Source organism: Paramisgurnus dabryanus, chromosome 2, assembly GCF_030506205.2.
Source record: "Paramisgurnus dabryanus chromosome 2, PD_genome_1.1, whole genome shotgun sequence".
NCBI classification, from domain to species: Eukaryota; Metazoa; Chordata; class Actinopteri; order Cypriniformes; family Cobitidae; genus Paramisgurnus; species Paramisgurnus dabryanus.
This window is the reverse complement of record NC_133338.1, coordinates 43,958,184-43,979,208: the sequence shown is the minus strand read 5'-3', so window position 1 is coordinate 43,979,208 and position 21,025 is coordinate 43,958,184. Positions and strand designations below refer to the sequence as shown.

At 36.0% G+C, this 21,025-nt stretch overlaps 1 protein-coding gene across 4 annotated transcripts; it reads left to right on the top strand.

The window, feature by feature from the left end:
* Positions 1-1,057: 1,057 nt before the first annotated feature.
* tdrd7b (tudor domain containing 7 b) lies at positions 1,058-19,926 on the top strand. Of its 4 annotated transcripts, XM_065289031.2 has the most exons (17): positions 1,058-1,184; positions 2,349-2,555; positions 2,727-2,871; positions 4,224-4,413; positions 7,376-7,458; positions 8,182-8,405; positions 9,982-10,547; positions 11,735-11,924; positions 12,039-12,150; positions 12,238-12,440; positions 12,720-12,854; positions 13,121-13,204; positions 15,279-15,413; positions 15,855-15,965; positions 16,854-17,371; positions 17,478-17,638; positions 18,942-19,926. In XM_065289031.2, exons 2-17 carry the CDS (start codon positions 2,349-2,351, stop codon positions 19,160-19,162), a joined length of 3,285 nt encoding a protein of 1,094 aa, XP_065145103.1. In that variant the 5' UTR covers positions 1,058-1,184; the 3' UTR covers positions 19,163-19,926. The 4 variants fall into 4 exon arrangements, with proteins under 4 accessions (XP_065145103.1, XP_065145106.1, XP_065145105.1 ...); XM_065289034.2 differs by lacking the exons at positions 2,349-2,555; positions 2,727-2,871 and having other exon boundaries at positions 1,069-1,184; XM_065289033.1 differs by lacking the exons at positions 1,058-1,184; positions 2,349-2,555; positions 2,727-2,871 and adding an exon at positions 3,234-3,432.
* Positions 19,927-21,025: the final 1,099 nt, after the last annotated feature.

Sequence of the window (21,025 nt, the reverse complement as noted above, 5' to 3'; positions counted from 1 at the left end):
TCGTATAAATATGCATTTGCATGCACAGTTAAAACAAAAGTTTATCATCTAAAACAGTAAGTAAACAATTAGTTGTAATGTTGAGTTTAAAGAAACCTTGACGATCTTTTGTGAGATTTTAAGTGTAACCAGCAGCTGTGCCTGAATGTAAATTGATGATCTCATTGGACAAGGAAGACTGTCAGCATTTCTCCTTCCTCTCTTTCCCTAGCACTTGAAATGTCTCATTGTATTTACAATCATTGTTTTTTTCAATAAAAATACATTTTCTCTTTCTGTAATGGACCTCAACCGTTTTTTGTCCATAGGTCTGTTTACATCTTGGAAATATAATTTTTACTACATTACCCAGATAAAGCATTCACTGTGTTTATATTATCAAATATGGAACACTGTAAGCACATATTAGTGTCAGTAACAGTGTATAAAATCGCATACAGACAGGTGGCTTAGTGCATTCAAACTTCCTATTTATCAACCGCCCATATTTAAGCTACATTCCTGGGAATACTGAATGCGCCATGCTTGCATTGTCATATGCGACCCATTTGTTTTGAGCTTACAACATGCTTTTTTTTGGTTGATGCAGCAGATAAACAGTGTTGTCATTTGGTACATATTTACTTTTTGTGCTGGTCACAGTCGGTAATGGTAAGACAAGCTCTTATATTTTTGTTTTGTAACTGTCAGTGTACTTTTTAATGTACAAGTGCATATATTTCCTGAGATTTGTTTGCGGATGCTTTCTGAGCCTTTGCGCTCCCTGGCGGACGACGGTGTTTTACTGTACCAACGTAAGTAAATGTGGTGAGTAGGCTACCATTACTGTAATACAATACTATATTAACTGTAAGGTAAAGAATACATAAGAAAATGCAGACAGTATTTAAATGTGAAAAATCAGAGAGTGTGACTGTGCGAGTATTATGAGTGAGTAGAGGTCTAAGGCAAAGAAAAATTATCAGTGATTACAGCAAGGAGTAAAAATGACCAGTAAGCTCTGGTAATGTGTACCTGCCGTGTGTGTAATGCGCATGCGCTATGTGGATAATGACAGTTGGGATGGTGCGAGAAGTTCAGTAGGACGCAGTGAGTGACACTGCCCACGGGACAGAGACACGGGCGGACAAACCGTGCGACGAACCAGTCACTAAACCGGACTGACGACCCACATCCATATAGCGGTAAGACGACTTATGGTAGTTGTGGATTAGTTAGCAACTTTATATTTCAACTGTTCTAGAATAAGAGATGCGTTGCTAGAGAAGTGTTTACAGCAACTCTGAACTATTAGCCTAATCAGTTTGTCATTAATAATAACTAGATCAAAACCACCAGAACCAATAAATAATCTGTTAAATTCTTAGAAACACTTCTACATGTTTATAAGACCCATCGGATGAGCGTGCGTATGACACGCGCGTCAACTGTTGTCTAAGTTACATTAAGATAGATAACTTACTGGAAAGTTTATGGATTTGCATTCATTCTGCACTTAAACGAACAATACACTAAGCTAAGTAACATAACTATAAAAAATAATTTTGGACGACTGTCTGTAATTTATCAAAAATAAAGGGCGTATCTTTTTCTGCTCCTGAGTCTTGACAATATGACGTCAGACTTACAACGTGTTATACACACATGCATGTCATTTCTCACTACTTTCACTTTTGTTTCATGTTTTTGGTGAATTGTTTCAGCATCGACATTTTAGGTTTACATTTATATTATTCTATATTATACTGTATTTATATTATTCTGTACATGCATAGTATTCTAGGAAAAATGTAAAACTTAAGGTGCTGTAACTGGTCAGGAGCCATTGGTCATAGCCATTTCAGAACAACACTAGTTATAGTATGGATAATGCTCTTACTCCCTTTGTGTTGGTGAGATTAAAAAAATACTTGATGCAATCCACTCAAAAACCTCCTTATTTTTAGATATGCTTGTTGTTTTTATATTGTTTTCCAGTTGTTGTCTATGCATTGAAATCAATACCACTCTTCTTAAGATACTGGTAATCAATGCAATAAATCAATCAGTTGATGCTTTTAAAATTAAGTGTAACCTTTGACCTGTGTAGTCATCATGTTAGCATGGTAACTTTGCAAACCTTAAAAAAAATGACCCGCAGACAGTTTGTACAATCGCTTTATTGGTATCAGGCAACTGAGCCACTCCTGTCTAGATAATTTATGTTGATTTATATCTACAATATTAGTGTTATTTAGCAGTTATATTATTATTGCATCAGTTAACAAAATATCAACCAAGTGGCATCTTTCTTTAAAACACACCTTCTTCAAACATTAAGACGACCCATTTCTTCTTTCATTTTTAAGATGGCGGATGAAGAACTAGTGAAGAAGATGCTACGGGCAGTGCTCATGTCCAATAATAGTGGGGTGTCACTGTCCCGTCTGCAGGTGGAATATAAAGACATGACAGGTGAGCTCATACCCTATAAACAGTTGGGTTATGCCACATTGGATGCCTTTCTGTACAACATACCCTCAGTCATGAGATTAGACAAAGAGCAGTCTGGAGAGGTAAGATTTCTTTACTACATAATAATAATAATAATCAAGTATTTATGAATATAAAGCCTTAAACAGTAGCTAAAGGCACTACATAGGACAAAATACACAACATGTATACAAATATATATGTTGTATTGTATGTATACAAAGTATTATTATTTTGCTGGTCTATAACTTTAGGTGGTGTGCCATCCTAGGACAGGGAATGAGATGGCCCACATTACGAAGCTTGCAGCCCGTCAGCGTTTATCAAAGAAGACAGGTCGACCTCAGGTGGTGAACTGTCAAATGAGAATGAAACCTGCCGCTCCGCTGGTACTCAATGGTAAGACTCATCATTTTCGTTAATTGGGACTGTGAATGCAAGTGTAACGTGATCAGGAGACGATATTATATAGGATGTACCGTGTCATTTGGCTGTTTATTTGGCCTATTTAAACCCCTCGGAGAATGCAACAAAGGTTCTGGGTGTGCTAAGAATAAAGCTCTGCATTAGGTGATTCAGCAAATGTTATGGCTGTTCTAGGAAGTGCAAATGCACCACCAGCCCCAACATTTTTGGGCTCATACTGACCCCGTATCAGCATCTCAGTTTTAACTTGTCTTGCCATGATACAGCAGAAACCAGGCATCTGTATTGACCCACAGTGGAGAGAGAGAGAGAGAGCGTGCTAAGATGAGAGGGAGCAAGGTCTGGAGACTGCAGTAAGGTAGCACATAGCTTGCGTGGCTTTACAGGGAGGACTGTCTGAAATCGTCTCTTATTTTTCCATTTGTTATTTAATGTCTTGACCGATGCTGATGCTGTGGCGATGCTGTGCTGTGCATCCGCTCTTTAGAAACTAATAGCCTGTGGAATGCTTATCTCTGTAGGCAGTTATATACAGTAAGTATTAAATTGCTACCTCGTCTTCACACTGGACTGCTCCAGAGGAAGCAGTCGGCTGCTTTTAGAGCCGGGTTGGAAGGTATGATGTTATTTTCGTACAGTTAGGTTAGGAGATATCTTATGTTTAATACATATAATATAAAACAGCTTTTATGTAAAGGTCAGGCGGAGCAGTATCATGTAATTATGTGTTTGTTGTTGTGTCACATGTTTTGTCTGTGATTTCTTTTTTTTTACAAATTTAGATTGTTAGGGATGAAGCTGTACAGTGGATTTACGTATCATTAGGAAATGTCTGAGAATAATCAAATTGTTTTAACCTCTTCAAACCCAGTGTCTTTTTATTGGAAAAACATTACTTTCCATGGACTTATTTTAATGCTTTTATTTATTTGGTGCCATCATCAGATCACAAACAACTATACTATTGACTAGACAGCAACCAATGCTGTCATATTTTTGTGAATATTATGCAACATCCTTTTTACAGTCATTTAGGTCTTTCTTTAAGCCTGCCTGCATTACAATTATGTAGTATTATCCTTGTGAACAGATGTGTGCTTTATTGACAGTATAACATTTGTAGTGCTTCGCAGTGCTACTACAAAGATTTCTCAGCTGGTTATTCAGTGTTTTCTTGTTGATTCAGTTCAAATTCCATCTCTTGGAATACTTCTGTCCATGCTTGCATTCCAAGATTTCCAACTTGATATTTTCAGCTTTGTTTTGTATATACATGTATACAGTAATACTCATTTGACTCTTGTTTTTGATGTTGTCTTTCATAGCCAAGCCGAGGACATCTTTGAGACAGCCTGAGCATCGTGGACGTCTGGGGCGAGGTGGAGGTCGTGGAGGGGGTCATGGAGACTATCGCACTGGAAATATGAGAGACTTCCAACCTGAGGGGAGAGGTGGCAAACCCCACAGCACACCCCCAAATACACCCCCAAGAAAACCCTCTATTCCCTCGGAAAGGTAATTTTGCGAAATGTACGTGCATTGCAGTCACACTAAAAAATGTGAAAAAATCTGTTACATTACACGTAACACTTAAATTAAAGTACATTTATTTGATTTACATGTATTTATTTGATATTTATTACAGTCGTAAGCTAATAGCTGAATACAAAATCAAGCTTTAGTAAGAGTACAGAAAGAGTTCAAATAGATCCTAGTTTTTTTTTTATACCTAATAGACTAATTTTCATAGTTTCCCCAAAGTTTTTAAAGGGCACCTATTTCATTGCTAAAAATGTTGCGTATTTGCTATAATACAATGTGTTTATGTGGTTTATGGTAAAGAAAACACATTATTTTCCACATATCGTAAATTTTTGTAGCTTTAGATATCCCGGTCTTCCTGAAACGCACTGGTTTTGTTGAAAACTCATCGATTTGAAAAGTGCTGTTTCCCTGATTGGCCAGCTAATCTGTACATTGTGATTGGCCTGAATACCTCTGACGACCGGAAATGTGACGCTCCTTACCATGTTTGAAAAATTCGGTCACAATGCAATGCTTACAGGAGTTAACTTACAGGCTGTGAGTCCGAAACGGGAGAAATTATGATAATGTCGGTCTTGTCTACATCACCAATCCCAGGAAGTAAACTGTTGCCTACAATCTGTGTGTTTGTTGTAGTCCAAGAAAAAAGATTTATGGTGCAAACGATAACTCGCCCATCGTTGGAGGTATTTACCTTTTGCATATTGTTAACATGTACTTACACACACTTACACACCAAAGGAAATGTAAGTCGTGAATCGGACAATAGGTGCTCTTTAACCATACTGGTATCTCAGATGTCAATATTTGGTGGTTTATTTTTCACAGTTAAGTAAGTGCAAATTTTTAGAATTGTCACGTTCATAATGTTGGAGCCATCTTGTATCCATTAATTTGGTATAATTGCTTCTAGCTTGTGCCTTTAAATTTAAGTCTCCCAAAAACTTTTATTTTACATAACGTAAGTTTTTGTCACATCCATAATGCATGAATGTTTCTCTTATATAAAATAGAAAACATGAGTATAGACTATATCTTTTTCTGGTGTCTGTACTCTATTATCAGGGGTTTAGGAAAATATAAACACACGGTTTAATATATTGGTAATAAATGAATTCTCTGAGAATTTATTTATTATTCAAGTTTGTTATTATTATTATTCAAGTTTTGACTGCATTGTCACATCCATAATGCTAAAATTACTCAGCTGTTGATATTCACTTTGGCAATAACAGAAAGCTGAGTGTTGTCTGAACTCATTGCTTATTCAGCAATGAAATGGAGGGTGCTGGGTGTGTGTAAAATCACTCCAGCCAAATGCTATTGAGAGCAAACAAGTGATCTCACTCTTTAGTATTCTGTTCTGCATTGCTTACTGTAGCACACACAAAGGCTGAGGGTGTGGAGGGTGCCGGGTTCGCTGGAGTTTTTTAATCCCCCTCCATTATCTCACAGATTAACCATTCTCAACCAATCCACAGTGAATCAGCACTTTTCTTATGGTATACCATGGGTCATCTGACACCTATGCAATCGGACCTGGACACCCCTGTTTTATCACAAAATAGACCGGGTGTGCTGCAGGATGTCTGCACTTATTATTGCTATGATGTAATATTATTGACCTTGCTGTCATATGTTCTCGACAATTTTGTGGACTCAACAATTAATAACAAATTATGAGATGATTCTGCCAAAAACACAACCACAATGGCACAAACCAGAATTTAAATTGATCCTGTGCTGGTCCTTTCAGTATAACCAAACCATAATCTTGAGAAATGATTTAGATTTGAATTTCTAGGGTTTTTCCGATAACATCTATTTGTCAACACCATTTTCTTCTTGCAGCACTTTAAAGACCATCGCTCTTATTCTGTTGAGCATGACTCAGCCACTGTGCTGCTTATTTATGATGTGTTGATAAAAAATGTCTCTGGAAGCTTTGTGCCTAGAGACTAGCAGGGTAGCATGGGCTTTACTGGTCACTGTTTAAGATCAGTGGGGAGTAAAGCTATCTAAGTTGACAGCAATGATTAATCGTAAAAGCAAGATCGATTGTAAAAACACAATATTGGGCAGCTTTACTTTTTTAAACCTTAAGCCCTTTTCAGGTGGCATGTGGTTTTTAGGAGAAATGTCTGTAAAGTAACTGTAATATTTATTGTCTGTTTGACCAAGATAAACGGTGTCTATAAAAATCTATGAGATTAGTGTTTCTATTGCCTGTATGCATTCCTGTCACATGCAGACCTACCAGAATGTGCTTATTGATTAGGCACAATATATTAAGCATAATCATATATCAGAATACAGTACTGTTCACATTGAATTGGACAGCATACTTGTTCTCTTCATGTATTCAATACTTATTCCCTATGTCAAGACTCAACTTGTATACTTAAATGTTCTGATTTCTTTGTATGAATTCAATATTTGGCTTAATAGCTACATTTTGTGTCAATAGCCCACTTAGAAATCCCCTAACTGATAAAAATGTTGATCAAATACTTATTTTCTTTATTGACTTATAGCTTTATTGAAGATACAAAAAAATGTGAACAAGGTTGCAGTAATCAAATAACACATTTAAAGGGATAGTTTGCCGAAAAAAGAAACAATTTAATTAATTTACTTACCCTTTAAATGTCTTTGTTGTGATGAATACAAAGAGATATTTTGAAGAATGTTTGTAACCGAGATCTGGGGCACCATTGACTTCCATAGTAGTAAAATAATACTATGGAAATAAATGGTGCCCCAGATCTTTTCACTTTCGGTGAAGAAGCCCTTTCTGGTTCCATAGAATTTTCATCTTTTGGTGAACGATCCCTTTAATGATGGCTGCATTTTAAATGTAGCATTTTAAAGTCTAGAAATGACATATTTTTCTTAGCTCTTATCCTTTGTCTAATCCATGTATTTTTTTTAGATCAGACAAAAGGATGACCCTTCCCCCCAGATTCCAGAAAGAAGTAATTACCCACCTCTCCAGAAACCCGCAGCAGAGCAATGGTGAGCAGCCTCAGGACTTGAATTGGTTAAATATATTGACGGCCTAAACATACTGTTCTACTTCACAGAAAAGTCCTTTAAAGGTTACAGCTATCCTGAGGTCCATAGTAACATAAGATCCGGTCCAAGGAAACATTCCAAGGTTGGGATTTTCATTAAATGATAAAAGGAGAACAGTTGTCTTATGTCTCAAGCAAACAGAAAGCTCCTGCTGTTACACAGAAGGATCTCTTATGCCAACATTCCCCTTAATTCTGATGTTGCTGTGAGCTGTAATGTGTGCAGGCAAGCAAGACAGAGTCTTTATTAAGTGTCTTTCATTGAAAATTCGTTCTGGATTTGTACTGTTTCTGCCAAATCTATTTAGTCAATTCAGAAATGAAATAAAACGTTTCTGCCACATTTGCATGCATTTGCACAGGAGTCAAAGGAAGAAGTCGTCTAGTGTGACGTGGGGTTTCACTACTGTTCAAAAGTGTAGGGTTACTTGACTTAAATGTTTTTCGTGATGTGATCTGGAATTTGCTGTGTAGAGAAAATAAAATTTTTGCAACATATTTTTTTTCGGAAGCCCGTAATACTGTAGTAGATGGAATCTTCTTAAAAATTAAAATTATTCATTGTATTAATATGTATAAATTCAACTAAGAACTGACATCTTTTATGTTTTGTCAAAGCAGAATGCTTATAAAGCAGCAACGTATATGTTATTGGTATTTTCAGCCTCATATAACCCGACTGAAAGCACAACTCCAGCAAAACAAAGAGTGCCTCATACTGCGCCTTACAGTCCCAAACTGGTGCAGTCTCATCTTAAAGAGATTCTTAACAAGCACTGCAATGGCCTCTGGGTATCCAAGCTGCCTCAGCTATACCAAGAGCATTATAAACAAGATCTACCCATTGAAGCCCTGAAAGACCTGGAACACTGGACTCACATCTGTACTGTAAGTTTTTAGTCTGGCTTATGTTATCATAAAACATAAATTACCACTATCTGTACATTTTGAGTGTGTGTGCGTGGGTGCGTGCGTGCGTGTGTGCGTGCGTGCGTGCATGTGTGCGTGCGTGTGTGTGTGTGTGTGTGTGTGTTGTTTAAGAAGTTTTAATGTCCATCCATTTAGGTTTAAGAGATCCTGCAGTTTCCTTCTACTGCTTAAGTGGAAGAGGAGTTTACCCTAAAAACTTCACACATCAGTTTACATTTTTATTAGGGCTGGGCATAGATTAATCTAGATTAATCTCATACAAAATAAAAGTATTTTTTTGCATAATATATGAGTTCTTGATGTGTGTAAATATTATGTATATATAAACACACACACATACATATATATACATTTAAGAAATGTTTTATTTAAATATTGTTTTTTAATTCATATATAATTTTGAATATATAAAAATATAAATAAATATATATACACATGTAAATGTTTCTTAAATACATACATGAATGTGTGTATTTATATATAAATTATAACTACACACAGCACAAACTCATATGTTATGCAAAAAATTACTTTTATATTATATATTTATTTATATTTTTATATATTCTAAATTATATATGAATGAAAAAACAATATTTAAATAAAAATTTTCTTAAATATATATATATATATATATATATATATATATATATATATATAATGTATGTGTGTGTGTTTATATATACATAATATTTACACACATCAAGAACTCATATATTATGCAAAAAATACTTTTATTTTGTATGAGATTAATCTAGATTAATCTATGCCCAGTTCTAATTTTTAAGCAGTTTTACATACACATTTTCTGTATTTTCTTGATGTATTCTATTAAAGAGCATGAGAAGCAATTATATATGATAATAATAGATAGGTAATAGATAGATAAGACTGTATAGATTGAATGCACTTGAACTTGAATACATAATTTTTATATTTATGAAATTTGGGGTGATGTGCCTTATCATTATTTTCTCTTTATACAGTTGTATTCTCTTTTTAGTTTGTTTCTCAATATTTCTCATTTCTTAATCCTTTAACTACCTTTACACCAAATGGTTGAGCACATTTTAGTCAATATATTTTATTGAGATGAGTATCTAACTGATTGAGCCATCTCTACCATCTGGTTGAGGTATGTTATGCCAAAAAAATCCACATCCATATCCACTTGTCACAATACTTCTTCTTCGTTGAAATTTGCAAGGAAAGCATATTTTTTACATGTTACACTGTAAGAACCCTAACCAAAATTATGTTACTTGGTGCCATAAAAAATGTAGTATGTTTTGCAAAAACGTGCTCAACCAAACAGTTGATTTGTCACTTTATGCTAAAAGTAGAAAAGCTAAGCTAATGTTTTCAGATCATCAATTTCTGTAGTCAGAATGTCAGATTTGCTAAGAAATAAAAACTTCTGATCATATTTTTTATGAATATAAAACCCAAGAAGTTTAAGGGTTAATTGTTTTTTATTTGAACCAGATTTAAAATTATGACCTGGACCATGTCGCCTTGTTTTTTTGTTTTACAGGTTGAGAAACCCTGCATCAGCAAACCACAAGAGTTTCTGCTGTACCCTGCTAAAGAAATGAACCAGATTAGCACCCCACCCAATGCTGCTACACCCCCCAAACATGACACACCACCATCCCATCAGAAAACACCTCATCATACTCAAAAACCATCTCCCACCTCCAAACCAAGATCCCCTGCATCATCCAGAGCTCTACCTCCAGATCTCAGACAGAGACTTGGAGAGCTGCTCTTAAAATACAGCAGTGGTCTGTGGGCCCACGCTCTGCCTAAACTCTACCAGGACACCTATAAATCCAAGCTGCCAGAGTTTGTGCTGGATAACCTCACTTTGCTGTCAGATATATGTACGATTGACTACCCCGTACCAGACAACCCCAAAAGAGCGATTCTGTATGCCAAAGTGGTGGAGGATGAGAACCGTAACCAGTCTGGATTGGCTCAATTACAGACATCAGAGCGGCGTTTAAGCAGTCAGACGGTGCCTCATCTCATTATCCCTACAGAGGAATATCCATCTGTCCTGGTGATGGAAGCAGCTGACACTAATAGTGTCATTCTGAGGTGTGACTCGAAATCACAATCCTTCACTTTCTCTCCTCGTGAGATTTTAGGCCCTAAATCAGGAGTGGGGAACCCTGGGTCCTGGAGGGCCACTGTCCTGCAGAGTTATGTTCCAACCCTAATCAAACACACCTGAATTTCATTTCCAAGTGATCCTGAAGACTTTCATTAGATTTTTCAGGTGTGTTTAATTAGGGTTGGAACAAAACTCTGCAGGACAGTGGCCCTCCAGGACCAGGGTTCCCCACCCCTGCCCTAAATATTGTCATGCTATGGTAAACTTTATATAGGACTATATAACAGGTGTTATTCAGATTATTACACATTTAGCATTTCTGTACAGTGGTTTTGAAATTAAAAATCCCCCCCACCCCAAAAAATTTTGAGAAATTTTGTATTACGAGACTTTAACCTGAATTTCACATAATGTTTTGATTTGCGAATACCTTTTGCCTTAAATTCTAACTAAGAAAATATATCAAGGTGCTAAAAATGTAAGTGTTCACTATTATGCTGTTACACTATATTAAAGGAATAGTCAATTTTCTTTAAAAAAATCCAGATAATTTACTCACCCCCATGTCATCCAAAATGTTGATGTCTTTCTTTGTTCAGTCGAGAAGAAATTATGTTTTTTGAAGAAAACATTCCAGGATTTTTCTCATTTTAATGGACTTTTATGGACCCCAACACCTAACAGTTTTAATGCAGTTGAAAATTGCATTTTCAAAGGACTCTAAACAATCCCAAACGAGGCATAAGGGTCTTATCTAGTGAAACGATTGTCAATTTTGGCAAGAAAAATAAAAAATATGCACTTTTAGCGCATCACAGGACCGGAGGAGACAAGAATTTGTGGTTTAAAAGTGCATATTTTTGATTTTTCTTGCCAAAAATGACAATTGTTTCACTAGATAAGACCCTTATGCCTCATTTGAGATTGTTTAGAGTCCTTTGAAACTGCAATTTTAAACTGCATTAAAACTGTTAAGTGTTGGGGTCCATTAAAGTCCATTAAAATTAGAAAATCCTGTAATGTCTTCCTCATAAAACATAATTTATTCTTGACTGAACAAAGAAAGACATCAACATTTTGGATGACATGGTGGTGAGTAAATTATCTGGATTTATTTTAAGAAATTGACTAATCCTTTAACCCTTGATGAAATGTGTGTGTTTATGTGCAGATATATAGGTGAAAGTTACTCCAAAGCCCAGGAGAAGATGGAAGATGAAATGAGAGAGTTTTATAGGAAGGACAACACCAAGATGACTCTGAGTTCACCCTGTCCAGGTCAGCTGACTGCTGTACGTGCTGAGGAAGAGGAGGAGATCCTACGAGCACAAGTGTGTGAGGTCATGGCCGACAAAGTTAAGGTTCGTTATGAGGTCACAGCAAATGTTTTTGTCTGTTTTTAATCTACTGTACAATTTCTATCTGTGCTGTTTCTTATAAATTACTACAAAACATAGTCTGTGATGTTTTAACAGGTTCACTATGTAGATCATGGTTTTTCTGAAGTCATCAGCGGGAGCAAACTGCTCGAGTTACACGAAAAGTTTTTTAGATTGCCTTTTCAAGCCACCAAATGTAAACTGGCTGGTGAGTTTTGCATTTAATTATGAATGAGAAATATCTACATAAATTGTGAAATTAAGTGATCCTAAATTATTTCTGTTATGTTTTCAGGCCTGGAGTCTTTTAGCCATGAGCCGGCAGTGTTGAAGAGGTTCGAGTCTGTGGCCAGCGGTAAGATTCTATTGGCTGAGATCGTAGAGCGGGAGGAAGTGCCTCTGGTGGTCCTGTATGACACATCACAGGATGATGACATTAACATTAATGCAGCTTGTTTGAAAGCTCTGCAAGACAAATCATTAGAGAGTCCCCTAAAGGTAACTATGCATAGTTAGTGATTGGTGGTAGAATAAAATTATTTATTATATAATTTTTTATTATTTTTTTCATATTAATATGCTGTATCATACATATTAATATAATCCACTTTCATTGTATTACAATTAGACATTTTTAAATTAAGGCAGCTCAAACATGCATTGTAGTCTTGGACTAGGAAAAACCCTGTCTGGGAAACCGCCCCTCTTTTTTTGATTAAAAATTATTTTGTATGCTATAAAATATGATTCATGTTGTTTATATATGTTCTGTCATAGGTCAACAGTGCTTATATGAATGTGACTGTGACTAGTGTTTGCTCAGACGGGACGATCTACTGCCAGGTGCCTTCAAGAGGTCTGGCTAAACTTAATGAAATTCTAGAGAAGATCGAAAACTATTTCCGATCCCAGGTACTCCAGTTGCATCATCTTTCCATGTATCCTTATATATTGCTACTGTACACCTCTTCTCTGGACAGATTGGGATTATGGGCTTAATCAGATTAGCAGGCGTCAACTACATAATCCCTACTAGTATCCCTAATATATTAGTGCCTAAAATAGCGATAACATGTTTTGAATATGTTTTCTAGAGCAATTGCTCATTGTGATGTGAGAAGTTTGATGTCTGTTGCAGTGCAGAAAGAGTAAACTCACTTATACTTTTCTCGTAAAAGGTCACATCAGAGTCACTGGTTTCCCAACCTTTTTGTGGCAAGAGCTGTTTGGCACGTTACAAAGGCAAATGGTCCCGGGTGGAGGTGAGTGTACTGCACTGAACCGCAAAAAGGATAAAGAGAGTTATTTAAAATGAAGTATTATTTAAGCAAGATTTGTATATTATAAAATACAGTATATTGTGTAATTGGGAACAGTGTTTTTACAGTCTTAATTTATCAGATAATGTTGAATAATTCTTACTGTTAACTAATTTGAATGACTGAAGGGGACATGATTTATTTACAGTAGAACAGTTAAAGGGCACCATATTATGTAAAATCCACTTTTACAAGGTGTGAACACAACCACCCTACGATGAAAATAATCCAACCGCTCCTTGTTTTTTAATCCCAATTAAACCAAAGCAGTCTCATTAGATATGCCATTTTGATTCTCTTATCAATGTGAGGTCACATTGATAAAGCCACACCCACTTACAGTCCTGCACCACCATAGTTTCCACTCTCAGCAAGTTGTTCTCTGTCTACAAGATACTATTGTCTCAGACTTTATTAATCAGATCTATTTTAACTGAAAGAAGTCACTGTCTGTTTGCAAGGAAGTGAGGAGTTGTAGCTCATTTGCTTTTAAAGGTACAAACATTTAAATAGCAAGTTTTTGCCGTCACCCAAATAGGGGCATTTTGGACATGTATATAATAAATTATCAGTGGGGTATTTTGAGCTGAAACTTTACAGACAGATTTTGGGCACACCTGAGACTTAAATTACATCTTGTAAAAAAGGCCATAATAGGTGCCCTTTAAGATGAAAGGGACTTTGTATGGCATTTCTCACGTTATTGCTTTCCTGCTTTGCTGTTTTTTTTTTTCACTTTTTGTAAGTGGCTTTGGATGAAAGCTTTTAACAAGTAAATGTAGAACTTGTGAATAACGTATTCTGGATGATCCAGTTCTTCTGGTTCAGGTTAATCCGGAATTAATGTTGTGTCGGAAGTACTGTAAATTTTTATTTCCTTGACAACTCTCATAACACCACAGTCGATTAAGTAGTGACTTCAATGGTAAAAACACATCAAAAATCTTAGCAAAAGCCAAAAAAAGCTTTGCAAGGGGTGAATTAAAGCCCCAATATGTAAGATTTTTGTAAAAAAAATATGCAAAAACCACTTATATTTAAAGCAGTCGTGTACTTAGATTATCCCAAAAGTTGCCAAGGATTTATAAATAAAAAATAAATAATGTCATTATGCTTTGCCTTTGTTATTGTTATTCTGCTATGTTAGGGATAACAGTTATCACAGAAATAATCCCCGACAGTGTGATTAGGACTTGACGCAAAGTGGAGGGTCTTGTATCACACTGAAGGGGCTTATTTTGTGATAACAACCGGCTGCCTTTACATTATGCCACTTACTACATGGTTATTTACCTTGTAAGTAATGTAAGAAACATTAAATATTGATTTTAACAATTTTATTCGCTTATTTTTATGGATGGAGATCTTCTGCGAGGAAACCAAGATAAGACAAAGATGTTCAAACGCATTATTTGTATTATTTTTTTGTAAATAATGTCATATGTTATAAAAACACACATTTATATTAATTTTTTGTGTAATATTAAACTGTACCTCTCAAAATGATTTGCAGCTCACAGGTTACTGTGTGTAATTAGTATTGAGCGGTTGTTATCTTGAAATTTAACACATCTGCAAATGTCGCAACTGGCCAATCAGAATGAAGCTTTCAACAAGCCATGTAATAATGTGTAATAGCGAGCTCTAGTGGTGAAAACCTACCCATTATGGTTTTATTGTAGTGTTTATGATGAGGAACATAAACGAGTTACACACTGGCTATATTGAAATGCCATATAAGACAGAAATAAAAGGGTTGCTGCCTAACTACTAACCTTGAATTACTAACGCCACATGAAATTTGGTTTTTACCTGATGTCAGAGCTTTATAAAATTCGGTTTCCACCTTGTAATTATGTGTTTAAGACTTGTTCATCCAATTTTTGAAACTCATAATTATGTTAATGTCAGTGTGATGTTAATACAGCTTTTGGTTTCCTTATTTAATAGTATAAGTTTGATATTTTTTTAATTACTGTTGAATTACTGAATTATGTTCACTGTGGTTTTGCTATAGATAACAAACCTTCACGGCAGCCGAGTGCTGGACATCCTCTTTGTGGATATCGGTGTTCAGGCGTCCGTTGAGGTCACTGAGTTGAGAGAGATCCCTCCTCCTCTGCTGCGTGACATCATCTCCATCCCACCTCAGGTCAGATAACAGCCAATAGCAGCACAGAGGTTAAAGTCAGAGTAAAGCAAATTCAGAGAATTCATTTTCAAAACACATAATAAATGTTAGAAATGTAACACATTACATAGATTGTGAACTATCTAGTACTGATTTGTGGAGTTAGATCATTAAACAGTACATTGCTGAATTCAGGAATTTTTGGGCAGGCCTAAAATCATAACTCAATGATGCACTGAAGCCACCAATCATGGCCCTGCCCCTAACACAATAGGCAAATTTCACAGCGTGATGTGTACAAGTTGGAAGTAGGGTAAAGGTAAAGAGTGATCAGCATTTAATATGCACTCAACGCAGGATGAAGTCTGCATACATCAGTAGCCTAATGTCTTATTTTATCACTTACTGCTCACTTTTTCTCAAGAGGTAATAGTGCGTATTTGTCTGTTTGTCATTGTGTAGGCTCTGAAGTGCTGTTTGGCAGATCTGTCTGTAAGTGTTGGTTCATGGACTCCTGATGCTGTACAGTGGTTGAGAGACACCGTACTCCACTGCAGTGACTGCAGCTTAAAGGCCAGTCTCATGTTAATGCTTCACCCGCATTTAAATCCTCACTAGTGCCATTTACACGCAAAGGGATAGTTCACCCAAAAATGAAACTTGTGTCATCATTTACTCACACTCATGTCATTCCAAACCTGTATGCATTTCTTGGTTCTACTGAATACAAAGGAAGATATTTGTAATGAAACAAGAAACAGAAGCACCCTATACTTACATAATAGGAAAAACTACTATGGAAGTCAATGGTGCTCATAATCGGTTTGGTTACAAATATTGCTCAAAATATCCTTCTTTTGTGATCAGCAGAACAATGAATACAGGTTTGAATATATTAACAAACAGAAATATGAAAACATTGAACATAATACAGAGCAGATAAAATGAGAATACATTACGAAAACGGCAAATAAACATAAATAATGTGGACAGATAGATTTGACTTGTTGGAAACCCTACACTTATAGGATTTCATGACACAATTTGAAAAAAGGAATAAAAAGCAACAACTATCAGTATCGGTATCAATGTAATTCTAAGTAATTGATTATCACTATATTACATATTATCTTCAAGTGTTCAATATTTATTCCCTGTGTCATTTCACTTTATTTATTATGACTCAACTTGTATACTTAAATGTTCTGATTTCTTTGTAGGAATTCAATATTTGGCTTGATGGCTACATCTGATGAATTTTGTGTCAATAGCCCACTTACAAATCCCCTCACTGAAAAAAATGCTGATGTGTCTAATACTTATTTTCCCCCACTATATATATCTATATCTATCTATCTATATATATAAATTATAATATTCAGTTATTTAGAATGACATCAACTGATAATTTAAATAATAAAATTTTATACCTACTAAAAACCCTTCACAAATTTCTTTTAGATCTCTAAGGTGGACGAGTCCAAACACCTTGCTCATGTTTATCTCTTCACCAGCAAGAACTTCCACGACACAAGCTGCAGTTTAAACCAACAGCTTGCTAACTCTGATCTGTGGAACCACCAGAAGGATGTTTTCTTAAGCAGCCACGGACCTTCAAAATTCCCCCCGACAAACCCCGTCACCATCCAGACCTCCAGCTCAAGCCCCAGTGAAGGAGATAAAACTGTACACCCACTCAAAAAGAGATCATCCCCACCTGGAGGTCAGAGCACACCTCCAGGCTCCCCAACCAAACATCTGGCTCTTCCTCCGGGGCTGGAGTTGCCCGAGGTTGGGCAGAACATAGATGTGTTTGTTTCGGTGGCCTGCCATCCTGGACACTTTGTCCTACAGCCATGGCAGGATATGTATAAATTAGTGGTTTTGATGGGGGAGATGATTCTGTATTATAATCAGACAGATGAGAGGCCGCTTAAAGTGGAGAAGAATCAAGTCTGCGCTGCCAAGATGGAAAACAAGTAAGGGTTTGTATTCTTAATGTAGCCCCTTGGGCATGTTGTCAAGGGGTTTTTTTTAACTGCCTGGGTGTTATGTGATAATTTTTTTCTTTGTCTCATTTGTCAGCTGGTATCGCGTTCTGGTTAAAGGAGTTTTGAACAATGGATTGGTGTCAGTGTATCAGCTGGACTACGGCAAACATGAGCTGGTGAGAGGCACTCAGCTCAGACCGCTCACCCAAGAGTTCTGCCAGCTTCCCTTCCAGGCCATCACTGCTCAGCTGGCCGGTACACTTGAATTTCTTTTAGAAAAGCTTTTTTATTTATTGAAATGGAGATTTACTGCATTTTATTTTTGGTATTGGTTGCTCTCCATAAACTTTTTGGTTCTTAGAAGATGTTATATAAAACCAATGCAATGTTCATTTAGCCAGAGGGACTGTTAAGTAAAACTCTGGAAACACTTGACTGAAATGTATTTGTTTGTTGAAATGTTTAAAATTTCTTTAGCAGATACAAATTTTGTCAAACATATTAATTTCCTTCATTACAACACTTATATAAAGAGTTCAGATGCATTTAACATGCATTTTTTCATTCTGCCTACAAATCTGTATTTCTAAATTGCCTGATGCTGGGATTAAGCAGATTTAAAGAGATAGTTCACCCAAAAATAAAAAAAATTCTCACCCTTATGTTGTTACAACACTGTATAAATTCCTTTGTTCTGATGAACACCAAGAAAGATATTTTGAGAAATGTTTGTACCCAAACCGATCATGAGCTCCATTTACTTTCATAATAGGAAAAAGAATACAATGGAAGTGAATGGGGCTCATGAACAGTTTGGTTACAATCATCCCTTACAGGACAGCTATTTCATTGCTAAATACGTTATTTTGTGTATTTGGTATAATACAATGTGTTTGAGTGGTTTATGGTTAAAAACACACATTATTTTCCACATACCGTACATTTTTGTAGCTCCAGATTTCACTCTCTTCCTGAAACGGACTGATTTTGGACAAGCTCTGTGTCCCGGATTGGCCAGCTAATCTGTATGTTGTGATTGGCTGAATACCTCTGACGTCAGCCAAAAATGTGACACTCCTTACCATGTTTGAAAGATTCGCTCAAAATGCAATGCTAACAGGAGTTAACTTACGAACTGAGTCCAAGTGGGAGGAATTATTATAATGTCGGTCTTGTCTACTTGTGTTTGTTGTAGTCCAAAAAAAGAGATTTATGTTGGAGACAATAACCTGCGTCATTGTTTACTTTAGGGTTTGTACTTTTTGCATATCGTTAACATGAACTAATACACACTAACACACCAAAGGAAATGTAAAATTGTGAATCGGACCATAGGTGCCCTTTAAAATATTTTCCTCCGTGATTATCAAAACAAAGAAATTTAAGAAAATAATAACAGAATTTTCATTTTTGGGTGAAAGTATTTAAAGGACCTATATGTGCCGAAAGCATTCGGTTAATATCATTATCTCATTTTGTGATATTACCTATTAATTTTAAGACGAGCATTACAAACAAGTAATTTGGTAAAACTTAAAAGTGTTTGTAATTATTCCAGGTGTGAAGTCCAGGCAGTGGTCTGAAGAAGCCTCCATTGTCTTTAGGAATCATGTTGAGAAGAAGCCTCTGGTGGCCCAACTAGAATCAGTGCAGGAAGCATCACAGCCGTGGGACCGTAAGGTTGTCATCTACCTTGTGGACACTTCACAAGAGGAAAGAGACATCTGGCTGCATGACATTATGGCTGAATTTACAGATGAGCTGACCAATGCAGCATAAAAACCTTAAAGGAAAACACCACCGTTTTTCAATATTTTACTATGTTCTTACCTCAACTTAGATGAATTAATACATACTAGGGCTGAAACGATTCATCGAGTTACTCGATTAACTCCATTACAAGAATTCCTCGAGGCAAAAATTCTGCCTCGAAGCCTCGTTAAATTCTTATCACATGGACCGTTGTTCAATGTTCAGGAAGCACACACCATAGCGTGTGATACATTTTGAATTTAGTTGGCAGGATGGCAGAGTGTAAAGATGTCCATAAACGGCAGAGAATGTCTAAAGTTTGGGATTATTACATTCTTATCATTACATTACATTCAGCATCTGAACCAAAAACATGTAACATAAACCAGATATTTGTTGATGTCAGGGCTAGATTACAGCATGAAACCTGTTGTATAGGAATGAATGGGGCTAGGCTAAATGCTAACACATTGACGAGGCACTGTACAAATATTAAAAGTGCACGCATTGAAAAAAGATAGGGATGTATTAATTTGTTTAAGTTGAAGTAAGAACATAGCAAAATATAAAAAAACGGTGTTGTTTTCCTTTAATAATTACTAAGAGTGTTCTGAAGGATTTAAATACTTGTGGTTATTAGTTGGGATGGGGTGCGATAGATTTGAAGGTTTTTTTTACAAATATGACTTGAACAGAGTTCTACATAGAATTGTTTAAATGTGATTGACACTTTAAAGGAATATTCAATTTTCTTAACAGAAAAATCCAGATAATTTACTCACCACCATGTCATCCAAAATGTTGATGTCTTTCTCTGCTCAGTCGAGAAGAAATTATGTTTTTTAAGGAAAACATTGCAGGATTTTTCTTATTTTAATGGACTTTAATAGAGCCCAACATTTAATACTTAACTCAACACTTAACAGTTTTTTTCAACGGTGTTTCAAAGGACTATAAACGATCCCAAACGAGGCATAAGGGTCTTATCTAGCGAAACGATTGTCATTTTTGACAAGAAAAATAAAAAATATGCACTTTTAAAGCACAACTTCTCGTCTAGATCCGGTCGTGATGCGCCAGCGTGACCCCACGCAATACGTCGGACGAACGCGAAACTCCGCCCCAGTGTTTACAAGTGTGTTGAAAGAGGACCGTTCCTACGTTGTTGTATGTCAACTGATACTAAATTAATGTCTTTGTGTCAGTTTATTGTTTACAATGGTCCGCAAATTTGCATTTTATATATGTAACACGTGACCTCCCTACGTCACTACGCATTTACATTAGATCGCGCTGGACCGGACCTAGACGAAAAGTTGTGGTTTAAAAGAGCATATTTTTAATTTTTTCTTGTCTAAAATGACAATCGTTTCGCTAGATAAGACCCTTATGCCTCGTTTGGGATCGTTTATAGTCCTTTGAAACTCCGATAAAAAAAACTGTTACGTGTTTAGTTAATGTTAAGTGTTGGTGTCCATTAAAGTCCATTAAAATGAGAAAAATCCTGCAATGTTTTCCTCAAAAAACATAATTTCTTCTCGACTGAACAAAGAAAGACATCAACATTTTGGATGACATGGTGGTGAGTAAATTATCTGGATTTTTCTTTTATAAAATGGAATATTCTTTTAAGAGTAACTTAACACTAAGCACCTTTAAAAGCTCTCGCAATGCTTGGCGAGTTTTGACTTTGCATTAAGAGGAAAAGCTGTGAAGATCAATTGATGGTGAAAACAAAAATCCATCTGTATGGGACCTCAAAAACAGTACAATTGATGCTATATTTATGGAAACTGATTGAAATACTGACCAGATTACATTTGTGTAATGTGATGTATGGTAGCATGATTCATGCTTAACGTGTAGCATGTTCCAAAAGTGCCGGTCTAA